The following is a 25,483-nucleotide window of genomic DNA, read 5'->3' as shown; positions in this document are numbered from 1 at the left end:
GGAATACAAGAAACAGTTTATTCTCCAGTTTGTGGAGAAGCATTGCTATGACTATCCTGAACCAAATAAAGTGTGTTTTATTAAAAAAAGTGAAACTGTGAAACTACTGTAAAAATGTACACTACATTTACTTTGCTTTAAGACATTTATTACAAATAATTGTTAGTTTTGTGATTGAGCCACCAGTAAACAATGTTGCAATATTACAAAACTTTGTGTATGTTACAATCACACCAAAGGGAATTATTCCCAGAGGTGAGAACTAAAAATTTACACAAAAATTTTTTGACTGTCACTCTAATACACATGTTTATTTCCTTTTGTGAGTATTGAAACAAAACCAAAACAAACAAAACAAATAGAGAAACAATGGGAAATTGGACATAATTTCACACAAAACCCCCAAAATGGGCCTGACAAAATGTTGGCACCTTTCCAAAATTGTGGGCAAACAACTTTGTTTGAAGCATGCGATGCTCGTTCAAACTCACTTGTGGCAAGTAACAGGTGTGGGCAATATTAAAATCACATCTGAAACCAGATAAAAAAGGGGAGAAGTTTACTCAATTTTTGCATTGTGTGTCTGTGTGTGCCACACTAAGCATGTAGAACAGAAAAAGAAGAAGAGAACTGTCTAAGGACTTGAGAACCAAAATTGTTGAAAAGTATCAAAAATCTGAAGGTTACAAGTCCATCTCCAGAGATCTTGATGTTCCTTTGTCCATGGTGCGCAACATAATCAAGAAGTTTATAACCCATGACACTGTAGCTGATCCCCCTGGACGTTGACAGCAGAGAAAAACTGATGAAAGGTTGCAATGCAGGATGGTCCAGATGGTGGATAAGCAGCCCCAATCAAGTTCCTAAGTGATTCAACCTGTCCTGCAGGCTCAGTTTGCGCTGACACTGATGCACCCTATCTGTCGACATTTGAATGAAATTAAACGCAATGGCAGGAGACCCAGGAGGACACCACACAGAGACATAAAAAAATCTAGTCTGCAGTTTGCCAAAATGTACGTGAGTAAGCCAAAATCCTTCTGGGAAAGCATCTTGTGGACAGATGAGACCAAGACATAGCTTTTTGGTAAAGCTCATCATTCTGTTTACCAAAAATGTAATGAGGCCTACAAAGAAAAGAACACAGTACCTACAGTCAAATATGGTGGAGGTTCAAAGATGTTTTTGGGTTGTTTTGCTGTCTCTGGCACTTGGTGCCTTAACTGTGTGCAAGGAATCATGAAATCTGAAGATTACCAAAGGATTTTGGGTCGCAATGTAGTGCCCAGTGTCAGAAAACTGGGTTTGTGTCCTAGGTCATGGGTCTTCCTACAAGAAAATTTCCCCAAAGATACTTCAAGAAGCACCCAGAAATGGTTGGAAATAAAGCACTGGAGAGTTCTGAAGTGGCCAGCAATGAGTACTGATCTAAATCCCATTGAACACCAGTGGAGAGATCTTAAAATTGCTGTTGGGAGAAGGCACCCTTCAAATATGAGAGACCTGGAGCAGTTTGCAGAAGATGAGTGATCCAAAATTCCAGTTGAGAGGTGTAATATGCTTGTTGATGGTCAGAGGAAGTGATTGATTGCAGCTCTTTATTCCAAAGGGTGTGCAACCAAATATTAAGTTGAGGGTGCCAACAATTTTGTCTGGCTCATTTTTGGGGTTTTGTGTGAAATTTATTTCCAATTTGCCTTTTTTTCTCTTTTTTGTGTTGTTCCAATTAACACAAAGGAAATAAACATACGTATAACCAAAAGATGTGTAATTGCAATAATTTTCAGGGAAAAATACTTCATTTTGTTTAACAATTTCAAGGGTGCCAACTTTTTGGCCATGACTATATCTAACTTTTCTTTGGTTCTGTTTTCTTTTCTTATAAATGTATTTATAGCCATTTTTTTGCATCTATCTCTACAGAATACTTTGGGTAAGGAATTTCAGGGATGTTCCATTCAGTGTAAGAATGACACATTTTGTTTGGCGGGTGTCTCCCGTTACTTCACCAGTTTGCGGACTCTCTTGGAGTATTACCAGTATAATAATCTGCGTCTCGGTGGTGTCTCCACGCGTCTGACATCTTGCTGTCCTCCAAGAGCCAAAGGTAGAGAACCCCACTTATTCATGGTTTATTTAAAGTAAGATGAAAATATCTCCTAATATGCTAAAAATCAGATCCTTATGAATAAAATTCTATAAAATTGGACTTAATTTATTTTATACCTTGAAGATCTCTTTGAGTTGAAGGTAGAATATTGTACTTTGTTGGTCCATCCATCCTTCCATTCATCCATATAACCAGTTATAGAAATCTACTTGAGTTTATTGTGATAAATAATAATAACAGAATAACACAACTGAGAGATTTAATTTATTTTCCAGAGAAATCAAACCTTCTAATTCTACATGACAGTTGCCCTCAGCAACTTATGTCACCAGGAAGACAAAGAAAAAACATCCCATTATTGACTTTTCAAAAGATTGATTTAAAAGATATCACCTTTGTAAGTAGAATGGACGAACACATATGTCAATAAATGTATTAAAAATTGAATGATACGTGGTAGCTGGGCTGCTTTTAAACTGGTTCCCTGCTGGTGCTGTGTTGCAGAAGCATTTTTCACCATTATGTACTGCAACTCAAAGTAGGTAGGTACTCACAAGAAATTGCCCTAAAATAGCAACGGGGTTTATAAAATTTGATGATAAAAAAAACTGTAATTTGGTTTAAAAATATCATTGTAAAAATTTGATGTATTGTACAGTATAAAGTTTGGAAAACACCCAAAAATTGGATAACAAGGGCAAAAACTCTTGTTTTGTTTACACTGATTTTCATACATGGTACACATAATGGGTGCTGATTCATCAAGACTAGCAGTTCATATCCCAGATTTGAAAAAAAAAGCAGCAGGAATGAATTTGGTATCTCCTAGATAGATACCATGAGCCATATTTAGAAAGATTTCTGCTACAATTTATGCCGCTCTCTGTTATAAAATGCATTCAATTATTTTTGCTGCGATTTGCCCCAGCCTGTGACCTAAGTCCTTCTACCCCTTCCCTATACCCTTCCCCTGCTTCATCCCCACACACAATTTTTCCTACAACTGTAGTGTGCTGTCGTAAAAATGCAAGTGTTGCAAAGTTTTTTGTGTTTTGCCAAAGTTTGTGACTTCTTAAACCTGAATAGTGGTGCAAACAGAACAATGAATTCCTCCCTATGGGTTTAGGTTATAATTTATTGTTGTAATAGTAGCATAGCAAGGTAGAATGGTGATGGAAATGATACAGAATGTCATACAATTCTTTTCTAGTTAGAAAGCCAGGGAAAAGGGTCGTTCACCAAAATATTTCATGGATTACACAGAAATACACATGGCGAAGAAGAGCATGAAGTTGATGTTCTACTGAAAATTCTGGATGCCACTCACCAACACTACCAAGAGGTAAAGCTTTTATGGATATCTTACATACTATGAAACAGACAATTCATAACGTCACTTTCCTTTTAGATTTTGGAGAAGGAGGAAAGAAAACTACAGGAAAAAAATATAAAATGTATGCCAAACAATTATCTTTTTCTGGATCATCTAATATTATTTTACAATTTATGCCTTGGTAGTGATAGCATTTACTGTACTCTCTTTTACTTCATATTCACTTAGTGAATTTGCTGTTCCTCAATAATGTTTTTTTAGCTTAGAAATCTAAAATGTTTGATTCATTTTGTCATGTAGACTGTATCCATATTTTACGCTTTACAGACATGACCATTTTTCTTTCTTTTGCTTTAGTTTTTTTCCCCTCTCAAGAGCCATAACTTTTTGTCAGGACGAGTTGCAGTTCTGAATGACACAATTTTATTTTACCATCTATTGAAGATGGGAAAAAAATTCCAAGTGGGGTGGAATTAAAGATAACCTGACAGCTGATACATGCTGCCCAAACCATGGGCAGCATGTATCAGTGTCACATTAGCTACTCGCATGAGCAGTAAGTGCTGCCCTACTCACTGACGTCACCACTCTGCTCCTCCCAGTCTCGGGTCATTTCACTGAGCTGCCTCTTGCAGCATTTCCAGCTCTGCTACATCTGGCCAGACTTTGCAGGAACTTAACCACCAGTGTTCTGCTAAGTTTAGTTTCCCTAGACAGCAGAGCATTTATTAGTCAGCTCCTCCCATCACTCCTTGCCTGAGCATGAGTCTAGTGGTTTGTCTCTAGTTCCTGTTTGCACATATTCGTTCCTTCTTTTCTGTTATTGACCCGAATCGTTGACCGTTTATCCTAATTTTTCCGCTCCTGGATTGTCTGACCATGTCTTTGCCTTCGTCTACATGTACCTCGTACCCATGTCTCTGACCCTCAGGTCAGCTGCTGCAGACCCGGTAAATGCCCTGCAGTAGTACCTGGTGACTACCTGCAGCTAAGCCAATCCTCACCATCAAAGGCTCTAGCTAGAGATGGGCGAAACCGAACAGTAAAGTTCGGGGTCTGTACCAAACACTTAGTGTTCGGGCACGGACCCCGAACACAGACTTCCTGAGAAAGTCCGTGTTACTGTTCGGGTTTGGGTATTTCCCGCTCTGTCATCTGTGTGACAGTGCGGGAAACAGGGGATCATGCAGTTAGATGTCAGCGTGATCCCGCAGCGGTCACTGTGACCCGCGTTAAAAAGCTTACCATGGGTCACTGGCGCCGGCTAATGAGACTACTTCTCCCATCAGCCGACTCCTGCTGTCACTGTTAACAGCGAGAGCAGGTGCCACTGTATGGGAAAAGTAGTCTCTCATCAGCCGGCGCCTGTGCTTAAAGTAAAAAAAAAAAGTTAAAATTAATAAATATTGAAATAAAAATAAAAAACACATTATACTCACCTACACCTAATCCCTGATGCCCTTGTCCCCTGTAAATAGTAAAAAGTAGTCAACATCCACCTTGTACATTAGGTGTAAAATAAAGAATTAAAAAACAACGTGGGCTCCCTTTTAATTTTCATAACCACCAGAGGGAAAGTCGACCACTGGAGGCTGATATTTATTACACAGACTCCTTTATTAAGGCTATGTGCCCACGATGCAGATATGAAGCAGAAAATTTCTGCAGCGTTTCTGCATCTCCCTTGCCAGAAAAAACGCATGCAGATTGTGCATGCGTTTTTCCTGCAGAATACACGCGTATTCACATGTTTTATGCATGCGTTTATGCATGCGGACTACAAGCACTTTCCAGGCGATAGCATCACTTGGAAAGTGCTTGACAACTAGGTCACACTATATAAATCCATGCAAACGGCATGGATTTATATAGTGTGACCGTAAAAAATAAAGCTATACTTACCGATCCCCCGCCGCGTGTGCTGCCGCGTGTGTTGTCGCGCTCCTTCCGGGTTGCCGACATATAGCGAGACAGCCTGCGGTCACATGACCGCGACGTCATCTCAGGTCCTGGAAGATAAACGCTGCCGGGACCGCCGGACAGGTGAATATAAACATTATTTTATTCTTTTTTTCACAGGTACAATGGTACCCAGGTCTGGATGAGAGTCTCCTCTCCTCCAGACTTGGGTACCATACGCACATTGAAACGCATATTATCCGCGTGTACAAATATACAGACACGGATATTATGCGTCTCAATGCAAGTCAATGGCGGCAATTCCGCTGCGCTTCCGCAAAATTAATGAACATGCTGCAGATTTATGAGCGCTGCAGAAACGCTGCGGAAAAATCCGCAGCATGTGCATTGACATTGCGGAATGCCATTGGGGACCATGGGGTGCGGATTAACATGCGTTTTTGATGCGTTTCCGCTGTGGAAATTCCGCAGCGGAAACGCATGAAAAGCGCTTCGTGGGCACGCAGCCTTAATCTACATTTACATCTACATACATAGATAGATAGATAGATATGGATAGATAGATATGGATAGATAGATGAATGGATAGATAAATGGATAGATAGATGGATGGATAGATACAGTGGGGAAAATAATTATTTGATACACTGCCGATTTTGCAAGTTTTTATACCTACAAAGAATGGAGAAGTTTGTAATTTGTATCATGGGTACACTTCAACTATGAGAGACAGAATCTTGAAAAAAAAATCTAGAAAATCACATTGTATGATTTTTACATAATTAATTAGTATTTTATTACATGAAATAAGTATTTGATACAATAGAAAAACAGAACTTAATATTTGGTACAGAAACCTTTGTTTGCAATTACAGAGGTCAGACGTTTCCTGTAGTTCTTGACCAAGTTTGCACACACCGCAGCAGGGATTTTGGCCCACTCATCCTTACAGATGTTCGTGAGATTTTTCAGGTTTCGGGGCTGTTGCTGGGCAACATTGAGTTTCAACTCCATTTCTAGATTCAAGTCTGGAGACTGGCTAGACCACTCCGGGACCTTGAAATGCTATGGAGCCAATCCTTAGTTGCCTCGCTGTGTGCTTTGGGTCATTGTTATGCTGGAAGACCCAGCAATGACCCATCTTCAATGCTCTTACTGAGGGAAAGAGGTTGTTGGCCAAAATCTCGCAATACATGACCCCATCCATCCTCCATTCAATGCGTTGCAGTCATCCTGTCCCCTTTGCAAAAAAGTACCACCAAAGTATGATGTTTCCCCCACCATACTTCACTGTTGGGATGGTGTTCTTGGGGTTGTACTCATTGTTTTTCTTCCTCCACACAGCAAGTGGAGTTGATACCAAAAAGTTCTATTTTGGTCTCATCTGACCACATGACCTTCTCCTATGACTCCCCTGGATCATCCAGATGGCTATTGGTGAACTTCAAACAGGCCTGGACATGAGCAGCGGGACCTTGCGTGCCCTGAAGGATTTTAATCCATGATGGCGGAGTGTGTTACTAGCGGTAATGTTTGAGTCTGTGGTCCCAGTTCTCTTCAGGTCATTGACCAAGTCCTCTCGTGTAGTTTTGGACTGATTCCTGACCTTTCTTAGAATCACTCTTACACCATGAGGGTAGATCTTGCATGAAGCCCCAGACTGAGGAAGATTGACAGTCCTCTTGTGTTTCTTCCATTTTCTAATAATTGTGTCAACAGTTGTTGCCTTCTCACCAAGTTGTTTGTCAACAGAAATATAGAAAAATTATAGCTCTCAAAATATGGCGATGCAAAAACTTGTTTTTGCAAAAAAAAGCGTCATTTAGTGTGTGATAGTAGCTAAGCATAAATAACTATATAAGTCTGATATAACTGTAATCGCACCGACCCGAAGAATAAAGCCGTATAATCACTTATACCGCTAGTAGAACGGCGTAAAAAAATTAATAAAACCCATTCTTAACATGCTGTTGATTTGGTCAATCTGCCTCACAAAGATCGCAGTAAGTCTCGGCTCACACTTATCCTGTGCTGTATGCCGAGTGCTTACACCGGGGTTTCCATGTAAATCTCTGAAATACGTGATTCAGATGGAACCCCCGGTGTAAAATTCCCTATAATGAGGTAGATGGAGACACTGTGGACTGTCTTATGATTTGTCGGTGTCTTTCTTCTTAAGTGTTCATAAAAGCGCGCTCGGCACACAGTTTTGTGCACCTCTAAAATGAAAGACAATGCTGAACAGAGGTCAGATGGAGTTCAAAGTAACTCTGCTGCCTTATTATAGTAAATGGATCTGTTTGAGGTTTCATCTGAATCATGTCATTTGGAGTTGGAAACCCTGATGTAAATGCTCAGTGTAGAGCACAGGATAAATATGATCCAAAATGTTATGTAAAATGTTCCCAATAAAAGTTTCAACTCAATCCACAAAAAAAACAAGTCCTCACGCAGGTCCGTCATCTGGAAATATATGGGGCTTCCATGTTACTGGTAGCACAAGGACTCTGGAAAAGCGCTATGGCTCCTCGTCCCAAATCCAAATGTTCCCCTTCCTTCTGAGACCCACAGTGTGCCTAAACCACATTTAAAGTCCACATGTTTGCCATTTCTGTAGCAATGAGAGCCCGCTTAATTTACAGGGTACATATCTCCAGAAGCATGATCTTGGCATAATGTACTGGGCACTACATTATATGGTCACTACAATGTATAGGGCACTACAATTTTCGGGCACCACAATGGCAGATTTGCAATTTTCACTCGGCAACATTCACTACTACTTGTTTCTGGAAAACACCCATGGAGTCAAAATCGTCACTACACCAGTATATAAATTCCATGAGGGGAGTAATTTTCAAAATGGGGTCACTTAAGGGGTGATTCTACTCTTCTGGCACTTAGGGGCTCTGTATATGAAGTCTGCAAACTATTCTACAAAAATTTGTTCACCAAGACTCTGTCCGTCCCGAGTCTCACTGTGTGGCTAAGCAGTACTGTGCATATGGGGTGTTACCACGTTCAGCAGAAATTGTGTGACGAATTTTGGTGTCATTTTACTCATTTCCCGATGTGAAAATGTAAAATCTGGGGCTAAAACAATTTTTTTGGTGGTAAAAATTTAATTATTTTTTCTTCACTGACAATTGTATAAAATTCTGTGAGACACCCATGGTGTCAATATGATCACTGCACCCTTAGATAAATTTATTGAGAAGTGTAGTTTGTAAAATGGAGTCACTTATGGGGAATTTCTGCTGTTCTGGTGCCTCATGGGTTGTTCCAGTCGATCATGGCACCCTCAAACCATATGGCACTTCTTCCCATCTGAACTATCCACTGTGTCTCAAAAGTAGTTTTTGACCATATATGGGGTATTCAAGAGAAATTGCATAACAAAATGTACTATTCATTTTCTCCTTTTATCCCTTTTAAAAAGGAAAAACTTGGGCCCATAGCAACATTTTAGTGGAAACAGTGGTAATTTTCCCTTTACGCAGCCCAATGTTATACAATTCTGTAAAACGCCTTAGGGTAAAAAATGCTAAACTACTAAATTCGTCAAGAGGTGTAGTTTCCAGAATGGAGTCACTTGTGGGGGTTTCTGCTGTTTTGGGATGTCAGGGGCTCTTCAAATGTGACATGGCATCCGCAATCTATTCCAGCCAAAATTGCGCTCCAGAACTCAATTGTCGCTTCTTCCCTTCCGAGCCCTGCTGTGTGCAGAAACAGTAGTTTTCCACCACATATGGGGTATTGGTGGACTCTGGAGAAATTGCACAACAAATTATTACTATTGTTCAAAAGAAAAATTGGGAGCTAAAGGAACAATTTGCGAGAAAAATGTATTTTTTAATTTTTACGGCTGAACGTTATAAAATTCTGTGAAGCAACTGTGAGTTCAAGGTGCTCACCACACCGCTAGGTGAATTCCTTGATTCTGGAGGAAACCCAAACAAATATTATGAGAACATACAAACTCCTTCCAGATGTTGTCCTTGGTGGGATTTGAACCCAGGGCCCCAGCACTGCAGTGCGAACCACTGAGTCACTGTCACCATTTTGCCTGTGTCAATAGTTTTCTACCACATATGGGGTATTGGTGTACTCAGGAGAATTTTTATGGTCCATTTTCTCCTGTTAACCTTGTGAAAATGAAAAATTTGAGCCTAAAGCAACATTTTTTGTGGGAAAAATGGATTTTTTCATTTTTAAGGTTCAACATTATAAAATTCTGAGAAGCACCTGTAGGTTCAAGATGCTCACCACACATCTTGATCAATTCCTCGAGAGGTTTACTTTCCAAAAGTACCACATCTTCTAAGCATGAAATGAACAAGTTGGCGACATATTGCAACATCTTTCCTTTTCCATACTTCAAGAACGACCTCTTTTAGAGCCTGGATGCTGGTTGGAGAGTGATGCTTAACTTGTCTCTTCAGAATTCCCCATAAGTGTTCAGTTGGGTTCAGATCAGGAGACCTACTTGGCCTCTGAATCACTTTCACTCTGTTTTTCTTCAAAAATTTAACAGTGGCCTTAGATGTGTATTTTGGATCATTGTCATGTTGGAAAAGTGAACGTCTGCCAAGGGCATGGATTTATGGCAGCATCTTCACTTTCACTATAGAGCAGTACATTTGTGAATTCATGATACCATCAATGAAATGTAACTCCCTGACACCAGGAGCACTCATGCAGTTGACGCGCCCCCTGGGCCGTGGGGTACTCAGTAGCCGGGCCGGTTATTGCTAGGGGAGATGTCACAGTGGCGGAGACCCAGTCTGTGACCCAGGGCGGTCAATAAAAGGGTTTTTTATAGTTTTTATGAAGTGTTCGTGACGCCACCTATGGTATGCGGCTAAAGGGAGACGCCGCTGCAGAGCAGGTCCTCTGGAGCTGTTCTTAATGCAGCAAAGTTGGTTTAGCTCTCCACAGGTAGAGCTTAGCTCCAGGGCAGTGTAGATGTTGTATGAGGTAGATGATGCTGGGCAGTGTAGTGCAGGGGGTGATGGCGCAGCAATAATTCACAGAGACAGTGGGGTGCAATCTTCCGAGTTTACTCACAGTTCTCTCTTCGCTCCTGGTTACAACTGCAGATCATAACTTCCAACGTCGTGCTGCGTTCACCGGGCAGGGGTTCAGCAGTCCCTCAGGTAATTCCAGAGTGCCTGACAGGACCCCGTTCTAGATGTCTTTCTCAGCCGTCTTCCTACGCTGGCTCTCACCCTTCCTGCCCTGCGCCTCACAAACAGTGTCCCAAGCCTGTATCCTCGGATCTTTCTGGGCAACCTGGAGTTCCCTGGATCCTATGTGGCTACCTTTTTAGAGAATGAGTGTGGATGTGGCAACTGCGCCCTGAAATTACAGAAGCCTCTGGTTTCTAGTTGAACTTTGTAATTCTCACTAGTTAGGGGCCGGTCCCCTCTGCGGTTCGATCCCTCCACCGCCTGGTAGATTCGGGCGCACGGGTGGCCTCCATCACTGCCTGTACCCCTGGGATCCTTCCTTCACTCCTGGAGCCTTTCTTCCTGCTCCTTCCCTCTTTAGTCTCTCTCTCCTTCTTTCCTTCTCCTGGCCCTCTCTCACTCAGGCCCGCGCCTCCCAGAGCAGAGCTCCCGCAGAGCTCTTGCTCCCAACTCTTCCTCTGACTCAATCTCCTCAGACTCCCTCTTGAATGTTCCACCCTCTCTTTTTATATCGCTTCTTACTGAGCTCCCCTGAACTACTTCCTCCACCCACACCCACTACATGGTTCCCCCTACTTTGGTTCCCTCCACTCCAGCCAGGTGCAGGGCTCAGCAGAGGAGCGACGCATCTTGCCCCTCCTGCCGGTCTGGAGTAGTGTAGTGTTGGATGCAGGTGTTAGGGTCCCGGGCAGCACTCTATCCTTACCTGAGAGTGAGATACCACACCTCTGGGTGAGATGCAGTACCTCTGTGGCGTCTGAACCCGCAGGGGCGCCACATACTCCCCTGGTAAAACACAGCACGTCCGCGGGCTGGAGCTGAGTAAAACAAGGTTTTAGACATACAATTTTTAGAATGCATTCACATAGAAGAATAATACACAACTTTTTCTTCCCTTTATGGGAGGCACATTACTTGAACGTTACATGTTTCTTATCAAGACTCTTTAAAACATTATAAAACTTTTTCAATACAATTTTCTTCACATTTATAAAACATTCCTCATATAAAACATTTTTCAGCTCAATACAGTGAGATCCATAACTGGGTGTCCATCTCACTGAAGAAGGTGCAATTTTGAGCAACATGAGGGACCCGTCCGAAAACCCTCAACGTAGGCCCTGGGCGTGGCTGCAGGGCATAGATGATCCAGTCGTTGGACCACGTCTTAGGCCACGCCAAAAGGGTTTTTGTTCTGAGGTCTTTGTATATAAAACCAATAACAGGCACTTTAATAAGTGCAAACTATTTACAGGTAAAGTTTTTGGCTGCTCACAGTCCTCAGCCTGTCAGTTTTTGGTACCCTTACCGGGTAGTTAAGTAGATACACACAAACTTCTTCAGTTCACTCAACAATGATGTACCCTTCCGGGTAACTATATACAGTTCAACTTTCAAACAGGGAGTTCAATAGTGGTGCTCCCTCCTGGGAAACACCTGGTTGCTGCAGGCTGACCCAGCCGGGTCATCAGCCTCAGACTGCAGGGGCATATCCTCCACTACCCTGTGTATATTCAGGGCATACCATCCCCGCTCAACCTCGGTGCCTGGTGTAGGTGACGTGGTCACCAGGGTACAGGTCTCTGTCTGGATGTCCTTCCTTGAGGTGGGACTCCACGTCCATGCTGTTGACGAAGAGATCCTTCTCGGCCTGTGGCTCCCTGATGAAGCCCCAGCCGGCTTCCAGGTTACATTTTACAACAGTCCCCTCTGTACGGGGACTGGTTGTGGCTGCTCTTGTCTTGCCGGCCAGAGTCTTCTCTAGGTTACTGGTCTCCATTTTTTGCCAGCGCACCCGCCAGATGCACTGCTCTTTTTCCAGCTGCAGGAGCTCCCACCGGCAATGCCAATGCTCCTCCCGACGTGCAGCCTCCTTCCGGGTATCCCAGGGAAAAACCATGAGGCCCCCCCGGGTTATCCCACAGGAATTGGTCTTCCTCTTCCTGGTGGGCAACTGGGGACTCAGGAGCGGGCAGTAACGGGATGCTCTGGTCTCCCACCTCCGCGGACCTGTCCCAGGCCGTGCGCCCATACACCCATTCGGGTGTGGGAGCAGGCGGCTCTTGAAGGGGGCCTAGGAGCAGGTCCGCCTCACCAGCGCCCAGGGTTGATGGTTCCGGGCCCAGGAGCAGATCTGGGGCGTGAGCGCCCAGGGATGGGGGTTCCGGCAGGGGGACCAAGGATGGGGCAGGGTCAGCCGCGTCCGGGACAGGGACTTGACTCCTACCTGCTCCCGCGACTGACACCTCCTGGTCTGTGTGAGGCTCCGCCGGGGCTGGGGCGCTGCTGATGGAATGCAGCGCTGGCTGCTGCTGGGTCACGATCTTCCCCAGCAGCTCCTCCTTCCAGATAGCAATGGCAGCCTGCTGGGCCTTCTCCATTCTCCGCCTAGCTTCTGTACCTCGGCGTGGAGGAACTCCGTATCCTCCAGGGATAATTTGGAGATCGCCTCCTCCAGGGTGAGGGGCATCTCGGGTTGCTGTAGGCCACGGGTGGGAGCTCGGTCCTGACTCCTCTCCATGTTGCCTGCCGGGTGCGGTCTGTCTGGTCTGCTGGAGACCACACCTTGCCTCCACTGTTTCTCTTATCTTCTCCCCTTTCGGGGGCTTTTCCATGGCTGCTTGCTGTCGGCCACACCTAAGGGCGGCCCCCCCACCTTGATGGACACATCTACATACATGGCCACTGCTGCTTGGGGCGAGCCCCGCTTTTGGCGCCATTCTGGAACCCGGCCCACGATGGGAGGTGGTTTCTTGTTGTCTTTGATCACGCACATAATGGCGCCCGTTCTTCTGGGGCTGGTGCCACATTCAGTATAGAACAGTCTCTAGGCGCACAATACCCGGTGATAACAGGTGTGTTCATATCCTGTTCGTGGCGCCAAAATATGACGCGCCCCCTGGGCCGTGGGGTACTCGGTAGCTGGGCCGGTTGTTGCTAGGGGAGATGTCACAGTGGCGATGACCCAGTCCGTGACCCAGGGCGGTCAATTAAAGGGGTTTTTATAGTTTTTATGAAGTGTTCGTGACACCACCTGTGGTATGCGGCAAAAGGGAGCCGCCGCTGCGGAGCAGGTCCCCTGGAGCTGTTGTTAATGCAGCAAAGTTGGTTTAGCTCTCCACAGGTAGAGCTTAGCTCCAGGGCAGTGTAGATGTTGTATGAGGTAGATGATGCTGGGCAGTGTAGTGCAGGGGGTGATGGCGCAGCAATAATTCACAGAGACAGTGGGGTGCAATCTTCCGAGTTTACTCACAGTTCTCTCTTCGCTCCTGGTTACAACTGCAGATCATAACTTCCCATGTCGTGCTGCGTTCACCGGGCAGGGGTTCAGCAATCCCTCAGGTAATTCCAGAGTGCCTGACTGGACACTGTTCTAGATGTATTTCTCAGCCGTCTTCCTACGCTGGCTCTCACCCTTCCTGCCCTGCGGCTCAAAAACAGTGTGCCAAGCCGGTATCCTCGGATCTTTCTGGCCAACCGGGAGTTCCCTGGATCCTATGTGGCTACCTTTTTAGAGAATGAGTGCAGATGTGGCAACTGCGCCCTGAAAGTACAGAAGCCTCCGGTTTCTAGTTGAACTTTGTAATTCTCACTAGTTAGGGGCCGGTCCCCTCTGTGGCTCGATCCCTCCACTGTCTGGTAGATTCGGGTGCACAGGGGGGCCTCCAGCATTGCCTGTACCCCTGGGATCCCTTCTTCACTCCTGGAGCCTTTCTTCCTGCTCCTTTCCTCTTCATTCTCTCTTTCCTTCTTTCCTTCTCCTGGGCCTCTCTCACTCAGGCCTGCGCCTCCCTGAGCAGAGCTCCCGCAGAGCTCCTGCTCGAAACTCTTCCTCTGACTCAATCTCCTCAGACTCCCTCTAGAATGTTCCACCCTCTCGTTTTATATCGCTTCTTACTGAGCTCCCCTGAACTACTTCCTCCACCCACACCCACTACATGGTTCCCCCTACTTAGGTTCCCCCCACTCCAGCCAGGGACAGAGCTCAGCAGAGGAGCAGCGCATCTTGCCCCTCCTGCTGGTCTGGAGTAGTGTAGTGTTGGATGCAGGTGTTAGGGTCCTGGGCAGCACTCTATCCTTACCTGAGAGTGAGATACCACACTTCTGGGTGAGATGCAGTACCTCTGTGGCAACTGAACCCGCAGGGGCAGCACACAGTCCCAGATGAGGTCACTGTCACCACCATGTTTCACTATATGGACCACTGTGGGTTGGTACCAGTGAACTGCTTGGTTGAGTGATAGCGGTCTCAAAATAGCCCGAGTACATTTCTTGCTGGAATTAAAGGGATTGCCCAGTCCAAATTGATAAGTCTGCAGTCACTATGTGTGACTGCAGACTTATGAATCACCCCCCCAGCGCATGCCCTGTGCATTGTGGGGATTCGCCAGTTTCTGAGCTGGGACAGGCAGGCACGTATGGGTTATACATACTTACGGCTAGAGCCCGTCCAGTGGGCGGGGCCTTGCTCCATACACTTGTATTGAGTGAGGCCACGCCCACTGGCTGGGAGCATGTATAACGCATACATACCCTCCAGTCCCGGCTTAGAGACTGGCGTATCCCAGTGCGTGCTCTGGGGTGATTCATAAGTTTGAAGTCACACACAGTGACTGCAGAGTTATCGATTTGGACCGGAAAACCCCTTTAAACATAATTTTTACATATACTGCTGTAATGCTTAGCTATAATAATGGGATCATTGGAAGTGACCCACTCCTAATACAGTACAGACCAAAAGTTTGGACACACCTCATTTTAAGATTTTTCTGTATTTTCATGACTATGAAAATTGTACATTCACAATGAAGGCATCAAAACTATGAATTAACATGTGTGGAATTATATACTTAACAAAAAAGTGTGAAACAACTGAAAATATGTCTTATATTCTAGGTTCTTTAAAGTAGCCACCTTTTGCTTTGATGACTGCTTTGCACACTCTTGGCATTCTCTTGATGAGCTTCAATAGGTAGTCACCGGAAATGGTCTTCCAACAATCTTGAAGGAGTTCCCAGAGATGATTAGCACTTGTTGGCCCTTTTGCCTTCACTCTGCGGTCCAGCTCACCCCAAACCATCTCGATTGGGTTCAGGTCTGATGACTGTGGAGGCCAGGTCATCTGGCGTAGAACCCCATCACTCTACTTCTTGGTCAAATAGCCCTTACACAGCCTGGAGGTGTGTTTGGGGTCACTGTCCTGTTGAAAAATAAATGATGGTCCAACTAAACTCAAACCGGATGGAATAGCTTGCCGCTGCAAGATGCTGTGGTAGCCATGCTGGTTCAGTATGCCTTCAATTTTGAATAAATCCCCAACAGTGCCACCAGCAAAGCACCCACACACCATCACACCTCCTCCTCCATGCTTCACGGTGGGAACCAGGCATGTAGAGTCCATCCATTCACCTTTTCTGCGTCGCACAAAGACACGGTGGTTGAAATCAAAGATCTCAAATTTGAACTCATCAGACCAAAGCACAGATTTCCACTGGTCTAATGTCCATTCCTTGTGTTGTTTAGCCCAAACAAGTCTCTTCTGCTTATTGCCTGTCCTTAGCAGTGGTTTCCTAGCAGCTATTTTACCATGAAGGCCTGCTGCACAAAGTCTCCTCTTAACAGTTGTTGTAGAGATGTGTATGCTGCTAGAACTATGTGTGGCATTGACCTGGTCTCTAATCTGAGCTGCTGTTAACCTGCAATTTCTGAGGCTGGTGACTCGGATAAACTTATCCTCAGAAGCAGAGGTGACTCTTGGTCTTCCTTTCCTGGGGCGGTCCTCATGTGAGCCAGTTTCTTTGTAGCACTTGATGGTTTTTGCAACTGCACTTGGGGACACTTTCAAAGTTTTCCCAATTTTTCGCACTGACTGACCTTCATTTCTTAAAGTAATGATGGCCACTCATTTTTCTTTACTTAGCTGCTTTTTTCTTGCCATAATACAAATTCTAACAGTCTATTCAGTAGGACTATCAGCTGTGTATCCACCAGACTTCTGCACAACACAACTGATGGTCCCAACCCCATTTATAAGGCAAGAAATCCCACTTATTAAACCTGACAGGGCACACCTGTGAAGTGAAAACCATTTCCGGTGACTACCTCTTGAAGCTCATCAAGAGAATGCCAAGAGTGTGCAAAGCAGTCATCAAAGCAAAAGGAGGCTACTTTGAAGAATCTAGAATATAAGACATATTTTCAGTTGTTTCACACTTTTTTGTTAAGTCCACATGTCTTAATTCATAGTTTTGATGCCTTTAGTGTGAATGTACAATTTTCATAGTCATGAAAATACAGAAATTTCTTTAAATGAGGTGTGTCCAAACTTTTGGTCTGTACTGTATATTAATGGATTGAATCCATTTGATTGGTTCCCTTTAAAGGGAACCTGTTACCCGGTTTTCCCAATATAAAGTACTGCCATCACCTTTACCGCCTGTTTTACAGTATTCTAGGAAGCTGTATATGAGGTTCCAACCACCTCTTCATAGCCCCAAAAATATCTTTTATAATGCCCCCACACGGCGAGGTCTTGTCTGATGGCCGTCTCTGGTCTTAATCCAACACAAAATAGAATCCTACACTCGCAAATATGTGAAGAAGAAAACTTGGATTTATTTGAACTGCTTTCCACAATAAATAATTAAATTGCAGTTCAAATAAAACCATGTTTTCTTCTTTACACATTTGCCAGATTATCTTTTGCATTGAATATATAGAGTGGAATCCTTTCAGGGCACCCACCATTACAGATTGACGTATATTTTTGTTCTTCTGATCTTAATCTGGCGCCTCTTTTCTGGTTGCATATGCAGTCTTTTTCCCTGCTTCATTTGGATTATGCATCCTACATCATCCACATATTGTCCCCCAATCATGCAGGTGTACTTTGGCTCAGAAGGGCAGAGCAAAGTACTGTAATGCGCATGCGCTGGGAGAGGCCAAAGAGAGCTGATAACCCAGAAGTAAAGCCGGCGTATGTAGATTATAGCACTTTGGATATGCAGTGGGGGTTGGGGTTGGAAACTCATATAAATTTTCCTAGAATACTGTAAAACAGGTGGTAAAGGTGGTGGTAGTACTTTATATTGGTAAAACCTGATGACAGATTCCCTTTTAGATACTTTTTAGATATTTTGACATTCTTCATACAGCCCGTCCTACTCCTAATGCATGTGATATGTAGGCTGGGCTGTGATTGATGGTAGATACCATATTGAAATCCTGACAGGGTGCAGTAGATAAATCATACCTTTTTGCTATTTAAATATTGTGGTAGGACGACTCGCTCTGCCACCTCCGGAAGTAGACTCAGGAGCCCGGGTTTTCTTTGCAGGCTTTATTAACAGCATAAAGCTTTGCACTCCAGCCTTACTTGGCTAAACAACAAAACAAAAGATAAACTATAGGACAGTCCATATATGTGCGTGCGGGTCGCTCACACAAGTTATGTCCAGCCTTCAGCTCCCTCCTGAGCTATGGCTGTCCAGTCTGGAGACCTTGCCTCTCCAAACACAACTCAAAGAACAAAAAACAGGACTGAACATTTAAACGTTGCTCAGCCACACCCGAGTTCCTGGAATCTTGCCAGCACTCTCACACCAACTGTGGTAGGACAACTCGCTCGGCCACCCCAGGAAGTAAACATTGCCCAGCCACACCCAGAGGTGGAGGTATGGGGAATGATGTCCCTCCCATCACTATGTCATTCCCCTAAAACCACGCCCTTTAAGTGAGTTAACCCACCAGCATATAACATGCTGGCAGAAAATCCATTGGTTTCAGTTCACACAGGCTAGCAACCTGTGTGACACATACCTCCCCTCATAAATCATACCAGTGACTCTGTTACATATTCCCCCCTCTGCCCAAAGCCGGGGGTTGGGGCACCTTCCGATACCAGAAAGGGAGTTCTAGAAAGGGCATTAGCTTTCCCGTGTTACTTTCCGGGCCTATGCTCTACGTGAAAGTTGAAGTCCTGAAGAGCTAGGAACCATCTAGTTACCCTGGCATTTTTACCCCTCTTTTCTCTCAACCATCTCAGTGGGGCATGGTCTGATACCAACTTAAACTTCTGACCTAGCAGGTAGTATCTATGGCCCACTTTATGGCTAAACACTCTTTTTCTACTATTGCGTAGTTTTTCTCAGAAGATGAAAGCTTCTGGCTCAGATAGAGAATGGGATGTTCTTCCCCATTTATCTCTTGAGAGAGTACGGCTCCTAGACCAACCTCTGAAGCGTCTGTCTGAACCACAAACTCTTTCTTGAAGTCTTGTTCGACCAGGACCGGCTGTTTACACAGAGCTGACTTCAACAGTAGAAACGCGGTTTCCTCCGTCCACTTCACCATGGTTGACCTGGTGCCTTTTAGGAGATCCGTCAGTGGCGCGGCCATCATGGCAAAATTTGGGATAAACCACCATTCCCAGGAATGCTCTCACTTGCTTCTTGGAGAGCCGTTTCGGACAGCAGGTCTGGATTGCCTCTACTTTATTAACTTGCGGCTTTATTTCGCCTCTCCCGACGACATAGCCCAAGTACTTGGCCTCCTCTTTTCCGACGGCACATTTTTTCGGATTTATAGTCAATCCCGCCTTCCTTAGAGCATCCAGAACAGCCTGTAGCTTAGGTAGATGACTAGCCCAGTCTGGGCTAAAGACTACAATGTCGTCAAAATAGGCAGCTGCATACTTCTTATGTGGGGCTAGGATCCGATCCATAGCCCTCTGGAAGGTGGCTGGGGACCCCTGTAGTCCAAACGGCATCCGAGTATATTGAAAGCACCCTTCAGGTGTCGAGAAAGCTGTCTTCTCCTTGGCTGTCTGGGACATGGAGATCTGCCAGTAGCCCTTCGTCAGGTCAAGAGTGGTGATGTACCTCGCCAGTCCAAGCCTCTCCATGAATTCGGAAATAGTAGCAAGAGGTTAAAAATATCAATGTTTTATTTAATCCTGATAAAAAACATATAGAATTATCACCCAGAAGAAAGAGCACTGTGCATATATAAAAATCAGATATGCATATATGCACTCTGAAGAAGAGAACAGACAAAATTCCTGGATTTATACCATTATGAAACCAAGTTTTAAATTTGACTGCGCAATTACAGTTCATATACCCTGTTTCCTACAGGAGGCTCAGAAAAAGCTTAATGATAGTTGTTCCATCACCATGCCACAGTTCAAGCTCTTTTAAATGGGGGGTCCTTTATGCATTATAAATCATCAGACACTCCTATTAAACCACTTATTCAGGGGATAAGAGTGAATATTGTACCCCCTTTTTTTCCTTAACACAGACAAAAATTTACAAGACACAAAATTACCATAATCCTCGATTATAATGTCATGATTGTTGCTTTTTCATAACCTATACATCATCCTGCTTGTCAAACTTTCTTAGCAGCCCATAGATTCTGTCATAATTAATAGGTTTGGCACCGTTTAAACCATTTCAACAATTCTAATATATATAGGCAGATTTATCTGTCCACAGTGTCATATCTTGTACGTCATCTTGCTGCTTATCAAACTCTCTTAGCAGCCCATAGATGCTGTTAGAATTAAATAGTTTGGCACAATTTAAACCTCATAACTTGTACATCATCTTGCTGCTTATCAAACTCTCTTAGCAGCCCATATACACTGTGTGCAGAATTATTAGGCAAGTTGTATTTTAGAGGATTATTTTTATTATTGATCAACAACTATGTTCTCAATCAACCTAAAAGACTCATAAATATCCAAGCTTAATATTTTTGGAAGTTGGAGTGGTTTTTTTTAGATTTGGCTATCTTAGGAGGATATCTGTTTGTGCAGGTAACTATTACTGTGCACAATTATTAGGCAACTTAATAAAAAACAAATATAATCCCATCTCACTTGTTTATTTTCACCAGGTTAACCAATATCAGTGCACAAAATTTAGAAATAAACATTTCTGACATGCAAAAACAAAAACAAAAAAAATTAGTGATGAATATAGCCACCTTTCTTTATGATGACACTCAACAGCCTTCCATCCATAGATTCTGTCAGTTCCTTGATCTGTTTTCGATCAACATTGCGTGCAGCAGCCACCACAGCCTCCCAGACACTGTTCCAAGAGGTGTACTGTTTTCCCTCCCTGTAGATCTCACATTTTATGATGGACCACAGGTTCTCTATGGGGTTCAGATCAGGTGAACAAGGGGGCCATGTCATTATTTTTTCTTCTTTTAGACCTTTACTGGCCAGCCACGCTGTGGAATAGTTGGATGCATGTGATGGAGCATTGTCCTGCATGAAAATCATGTTATTCTTGAACGATACGGACTTCTTCCTGTACCACTGCTTGAAGAAGTTGTCTTCCAGAAACTGGCAGTAGGTCTGGGAGTTGAGCTTCACTCCATCCTCAACTCGAAAAGGTCCCACAAGTTCATCTTTGATGATACCAGCCCATACCAGTACCCCACATCCACCTTGCTGGCATCTGAGTCGGAGTGGAGCTCTCTGCCCTTTACTGATCCAGCCTCTGGCCCATCCATCTGGCCCATCAAGAGTCACGCTCATTTCATCAGTCCATAAAACCTTTGAAAAATCAGTCTTAATATATTTCTTGGCCCATTCTTGACGTTTTATCTTATGTTTCTTGTTCAAAGGTGGTTGTGTTTCAGCCTTCCTTACCTTGGCCATGTCCTTCAGTATCGCACACCTTGTGCTTTTTGATACTCCAGTAATGTTGCAGCTCTGAAATATGGCAAAACTGGTGGCGAATGGCATCTTGGCAGCTTCACGCTTGATTTTCCTCAATTCATGGGCACTTATTTTGCGCCTTTTTTGGCGAACACGCTTCTTGCGACCCTGTTGGCTATTTGCCATGAAACGCTTGATTGTTCCGTGATCACGCTTCAAAATTTTGGAAATTTCAAGACTGCTGCATCCCTCTGCAAGACATCTCACAATTTTGGACTTTTCAGAGCCCGTCAAATCTCTCTTCTGACCCATTTTGCCAAAGGAAAGGAAGTTGCCTAATAATTAAGCACACCTTATATAGGGTGTTGATGTTGACGCGCCCCCTGGGCCACGTTGGGAACCCGGAACCGGGCCTTTCGTGGGACGCTGGGGGTTGTAGTCACCGTGGCGGTGACCCGGTCCCGTGGCTCAGGGTGGTCAAACCAGTGGCAGTCTATTTGTAAGGTTTTAGGTTAATTGTCCGACTACTCCACCCCAAAAGTATGTAGTGTCACATGTGTGAGTCCTGCATCCAACGCGCGTTTCGCTGTCGCTTTCTCAAGGATACTGGAAACGCGCGTTGGATGCAGGACTCACACATGAGACACTATATACTTTTGGGTTAGTACCTATTTCTCTATTTACCTTTCACCTTGCGAGTTTTACTATCTTAGTGCAATATCCTTAATATGTTTATACATATAGTTATATTGATTCATTATTTAGCCACTTGGATTTATTTATTATGAATATGATGATAATTATATTTATTTATTTATATATTTACCCTTTATGCAATAGCACAGTGCACTTTTTTGTGGATGTATACACGTGAGATACATATGATTTTTTCGCATGTGATACCTGTCCAATTAATAGGTTAATAATATTTTACCCCAAGTGTTCTCTGTATGTGAGTGTCTTTATCACCTTTCCCTTTTGTTACTGTTTTTGTGTGTTTTAACTATGTTTTTATTATCAAGTATTGAATAAAGGTGATACATTTTACTATTATTTTTGGTGGATGTGTCTATCTTTTGGTTACTTGTTTGGTATTGACACAATCATCGTATTTACTTATATGTATTTGTTGTGACTTCCTGTTCTTCTGTAGGCCCTTGAGGGGCTGGCTGGAGAAAGGTGAGGACGGGTACCACGACTGCGTTGTTGATTTGAGTCCAGGACCAGGGAAAGTCTCCGAGTACGGTACTGATCATTTCTTCCCTTTCCTCTGCGGGTTGAGGGTTCTCTTGATCTTCGTCTGGGCTTTGCAGCTGCTCGGGACACTTTTTCAGGTGGTCTCTGGAAACAATGGCTGTGGTCTCTCCTCCATCCTTACTGATTACACAGACTTTTGGGTTATCATGACTTGAAGGCAGTACTGTGTACGGGTCCTTCTCCCACTGGTCGTCCAACTTGTGGAGCCGCCTTTTTCTCTTCAAGACCTGCTCTCCAGGTACCAGGGGAACAGCGGGATCACGCTGGTTATAAGTCTTCTCTTGCCTTTCTCTTGCTTGAGACAGACTTCGCTCGACGCTCTCCTGTACTTTCCGATACTGCTGCTGCCGTTCTGTATCCCAGTCTGCCTCTGGCGAGGTGTCCTCAGGTGTCAGGACTCCCATATCCAGGTCAATAGGCAGCTTACCAGGTCTTGCTCTCATTAGGTTAGCCGGGGTACAGTTGGTGGAACCTACGGGGATGTGATTATACAAGTCCACCAGATCAGGCAGTTTTTCAGGCCACAGACTGCGTTCTTCCAGGGGCAACGTTTTTAGCAAGTCTATCACCACCTGGTTCATTTTCTCACATAGTCCGCTGGTCTGAGGGTGATAGGGCGTTGTTCTTATCTTCCTGCAGCCATACAGATTGCAGAACTCTTGGAAGACCTCCGCTTCGAAGGCTGGCCCTTGGTCAGTCAACACTTGCTCCGGATACCCGTGTGGATGGCAGAAGTGCTGCTGGAAGGCTCTAGCTGCTGTTTGAGCCATTAAGTCCTTGACAGGGACCACCACCAGGAATCGGGAGTAGTGATCTACGATGGTGAGGGCGTAGACGTACCCAGATTTGCTTGGAGCCAGTTTCACATGGTCCAGGGCTACCAGTTCCAGTGGCTGCCTGGTGATGATGGGCTGCAGGGAAGTCTTCTGGCTGGCACGGTCTCTTCTTCTTAGGCTGCATGGGCCACAGTCTCTGCACAACCTCTCGATGGCTCTTCTACCCAGTAGAATCGTCCACGCAACAAGAACTCCAGCTTCTTCCATCCGAAGTGTCCTGCTCCGTCGTGGTATGCCTCCAGAACCATAGCCGCTTCTCGTCTTGGGACCACTACCTGCCAGGTCAGCTCATGTGTTCTAGAGTTGACCATTCTCCGGCACAGCTTTTCCTTGTAAAGAAACAGTCTACTTTTCTCCTTCCACAGTTGCTTGGTCTCCTCCGGAGCATCTGGGCCAAGACGGGCATTAGCCTGTGTCAGCATTTCCTTCACCAGACGGACTGCGGGATCACTGTCTTGTGTCTCCGCCAAGCTGTAGTGGGGTAAGGGATTGAACGTAGCAGAGCGCCTGTCCCTTACACGGTGGGAATACAGGGTAATCCCATGACGGTGGAACGCAGGGAGTTCGGCTTCTTCCAGTTCTTCTGGATCTTCCCCTACGTCCGGTAAGTTTGGCATTCTGGACAGGGCATCCGCGTTCGCATTTGAGCGTCCCGCCCGGTATTTGATGGTGAATTCATAGTTGGACAGGCGGGCCATCCATCTCTGCTCCAGGGCACCAAGTCTTGCAGTGTCCAGGTGTGTCAACGGGTTGTTATCCGTGTACACAGTGAACTTGGAAGAGGCAAGGTAATGCTTGAAACGTTCGGTCACTGCCAGGAATTCTAGCTTGAATGAGCTATAATTCTCAGGGTTTCTCTCTGTGGGCCATAGTTTTCGGCTGGCGTAAGCGATTACCCGTTCTTTCCCCTGCTGAATCTGGGACAGTACGGCTCCTAGCCCGATGTTGCTCGCGTCCGTGTGGAAGATAAAGGGCTGGCTGTAGTCAGGGTATGCCAGGATTTCATCCCCCGTGAGGGCCATCTTCAGCTGGCGGAAGGACTCCTCTTCCAGCTTTTCCCACCTGAAGGGTGGATTCTGGTTTTTGGCCTTCCTGGATTGACCTATCAGGAGGTCCTGCATAGGAGCTGCCATTTTGGTGAAACCGGGAATGAATCTTCGGTAGTAGCCTACCAACCCGAGGAACTGCCGCACTTCCTTTATGCTGGAGGGTCTTGGCCAGTCTTTAATCACGATGATCTTATCGGGGTCGGGAGCCACACCGTCAGCACTCACCACATGTCCCAGGTACTGCACCTTTGGTTTCAGCAGGTGACACTTGGAGGGTTTCACCTTTAGGCCGTAGCTTGCCAGGGCGTCAAACACTTCTGCCAGGTGTTTCAGATGGTCCTCGTAGGTTTTGGAATAAACGATGACATCGTCCAGGTATAACAGGACCGTCTCTAAATTCCGGTGTCCCAGACAGAATTCCATCAACCGCTGGAAGGTTCCTGGTGCGTTGCAGAGCCCGAACGGCATACAGTTCAATTCGCTGAGACCCATCGGGGTGGTGAATGCAGTCTTCTCCTTGTCTGCCTCTGCTACAGGAACCTGCCAGTACCCGCTAGTAAGATCCAAAGTGGAGAAGAAGTTAGCAGATTTTAATGCAGCTAAAGATTCTTCTATTCTAGGTAACGGGTACGCATCTTTGTGTGTGATACGGTTGACCTTTCTGTAGTCTACACACCTTCTCATTGTGTTGTCCTTCTTTTTCACTAGAACTAGTGGAGCTGCCCAGGGGCTACAGCTGTCCCTGATTACCCCAGCCTCCTTCATGTCCCGCAACATCCCCTTTGCATGCTGATAGTGTGCAGGGGGTACAGGTCGGTATCTTTCCTTTATGGGTGGATGGTCTCCTGTGGGGATGTGATGTTCTACCCCCTTTACTCGCCCGAAGTCTAGCGGGTGTTTACTAAAGATTCTTTCGTACTCCTGAACCACCCGGTAGACTTCCTGTTTTTGGTGTGAGGGAGTGGTGTCAGTACCCAAATGCAGTTGCTGACACCAGTCCTCCATTTGTTTCTTAGAGCCGTTACCTTCCTCTGGTTGAGATGGAGGCAAGGGTTCTACGGCCTTTACAGAATTTTGGTTTATGGTGAACAATTTGGCTAGCGTGGCATACCGG

The 25,483-nt window shown here is 45.0% G+C and overlaps 1 protein-coding gene across 1 annotated transcript in view; it reads left to right on the top strand.

The window, feature by feature from the left end:
• JAK3 (Janus kinase 3) overlaps nt 1-25,483 on the top strand; it is a 792,993-nt gene that overhangs the window by 321,660 nt on the left and 445,850 nt on the right. The window contains exons 10-12 of the mRNA XM_073658556.1: nt 1,924-2,107; nt 2,386-2,507; nt 3,321-3,452. Of these exons, the coding sequence (XP_073514657.1) occupies nt 1,924-2,107; nt 2,386-2,507; nt 3,321-3,452 (438 nt within the window). The remainder of the gene's footprint in view (nt 1-1,923; nt 2,108-2,385; nt 2,508-3,320; nt 3,453-25,483) is intronic.

This window comes from Phyllobates terribilis, unplaced genomic scaffold (assembly GCF_046119375.1).
Source record: "Phyllobates terribilis strain yellow unplaced genomic scaffold, ASM4611937v1 Scaffold_1__5_contigs__length_1240528914, whole genome shotgun sequence".
Taxonomy (NCBI): Eukaryota; Metazoa; Chordata; class Amphibia; order Anura; family Dendrobatidae; genus Phyllobates; species Phyllobates terribilis.
The sequence above is the reverse complement of the archived record's forward strand: the minus strand, read 5'-3'. Positions and strand labels throughout refer to the sequence as shown.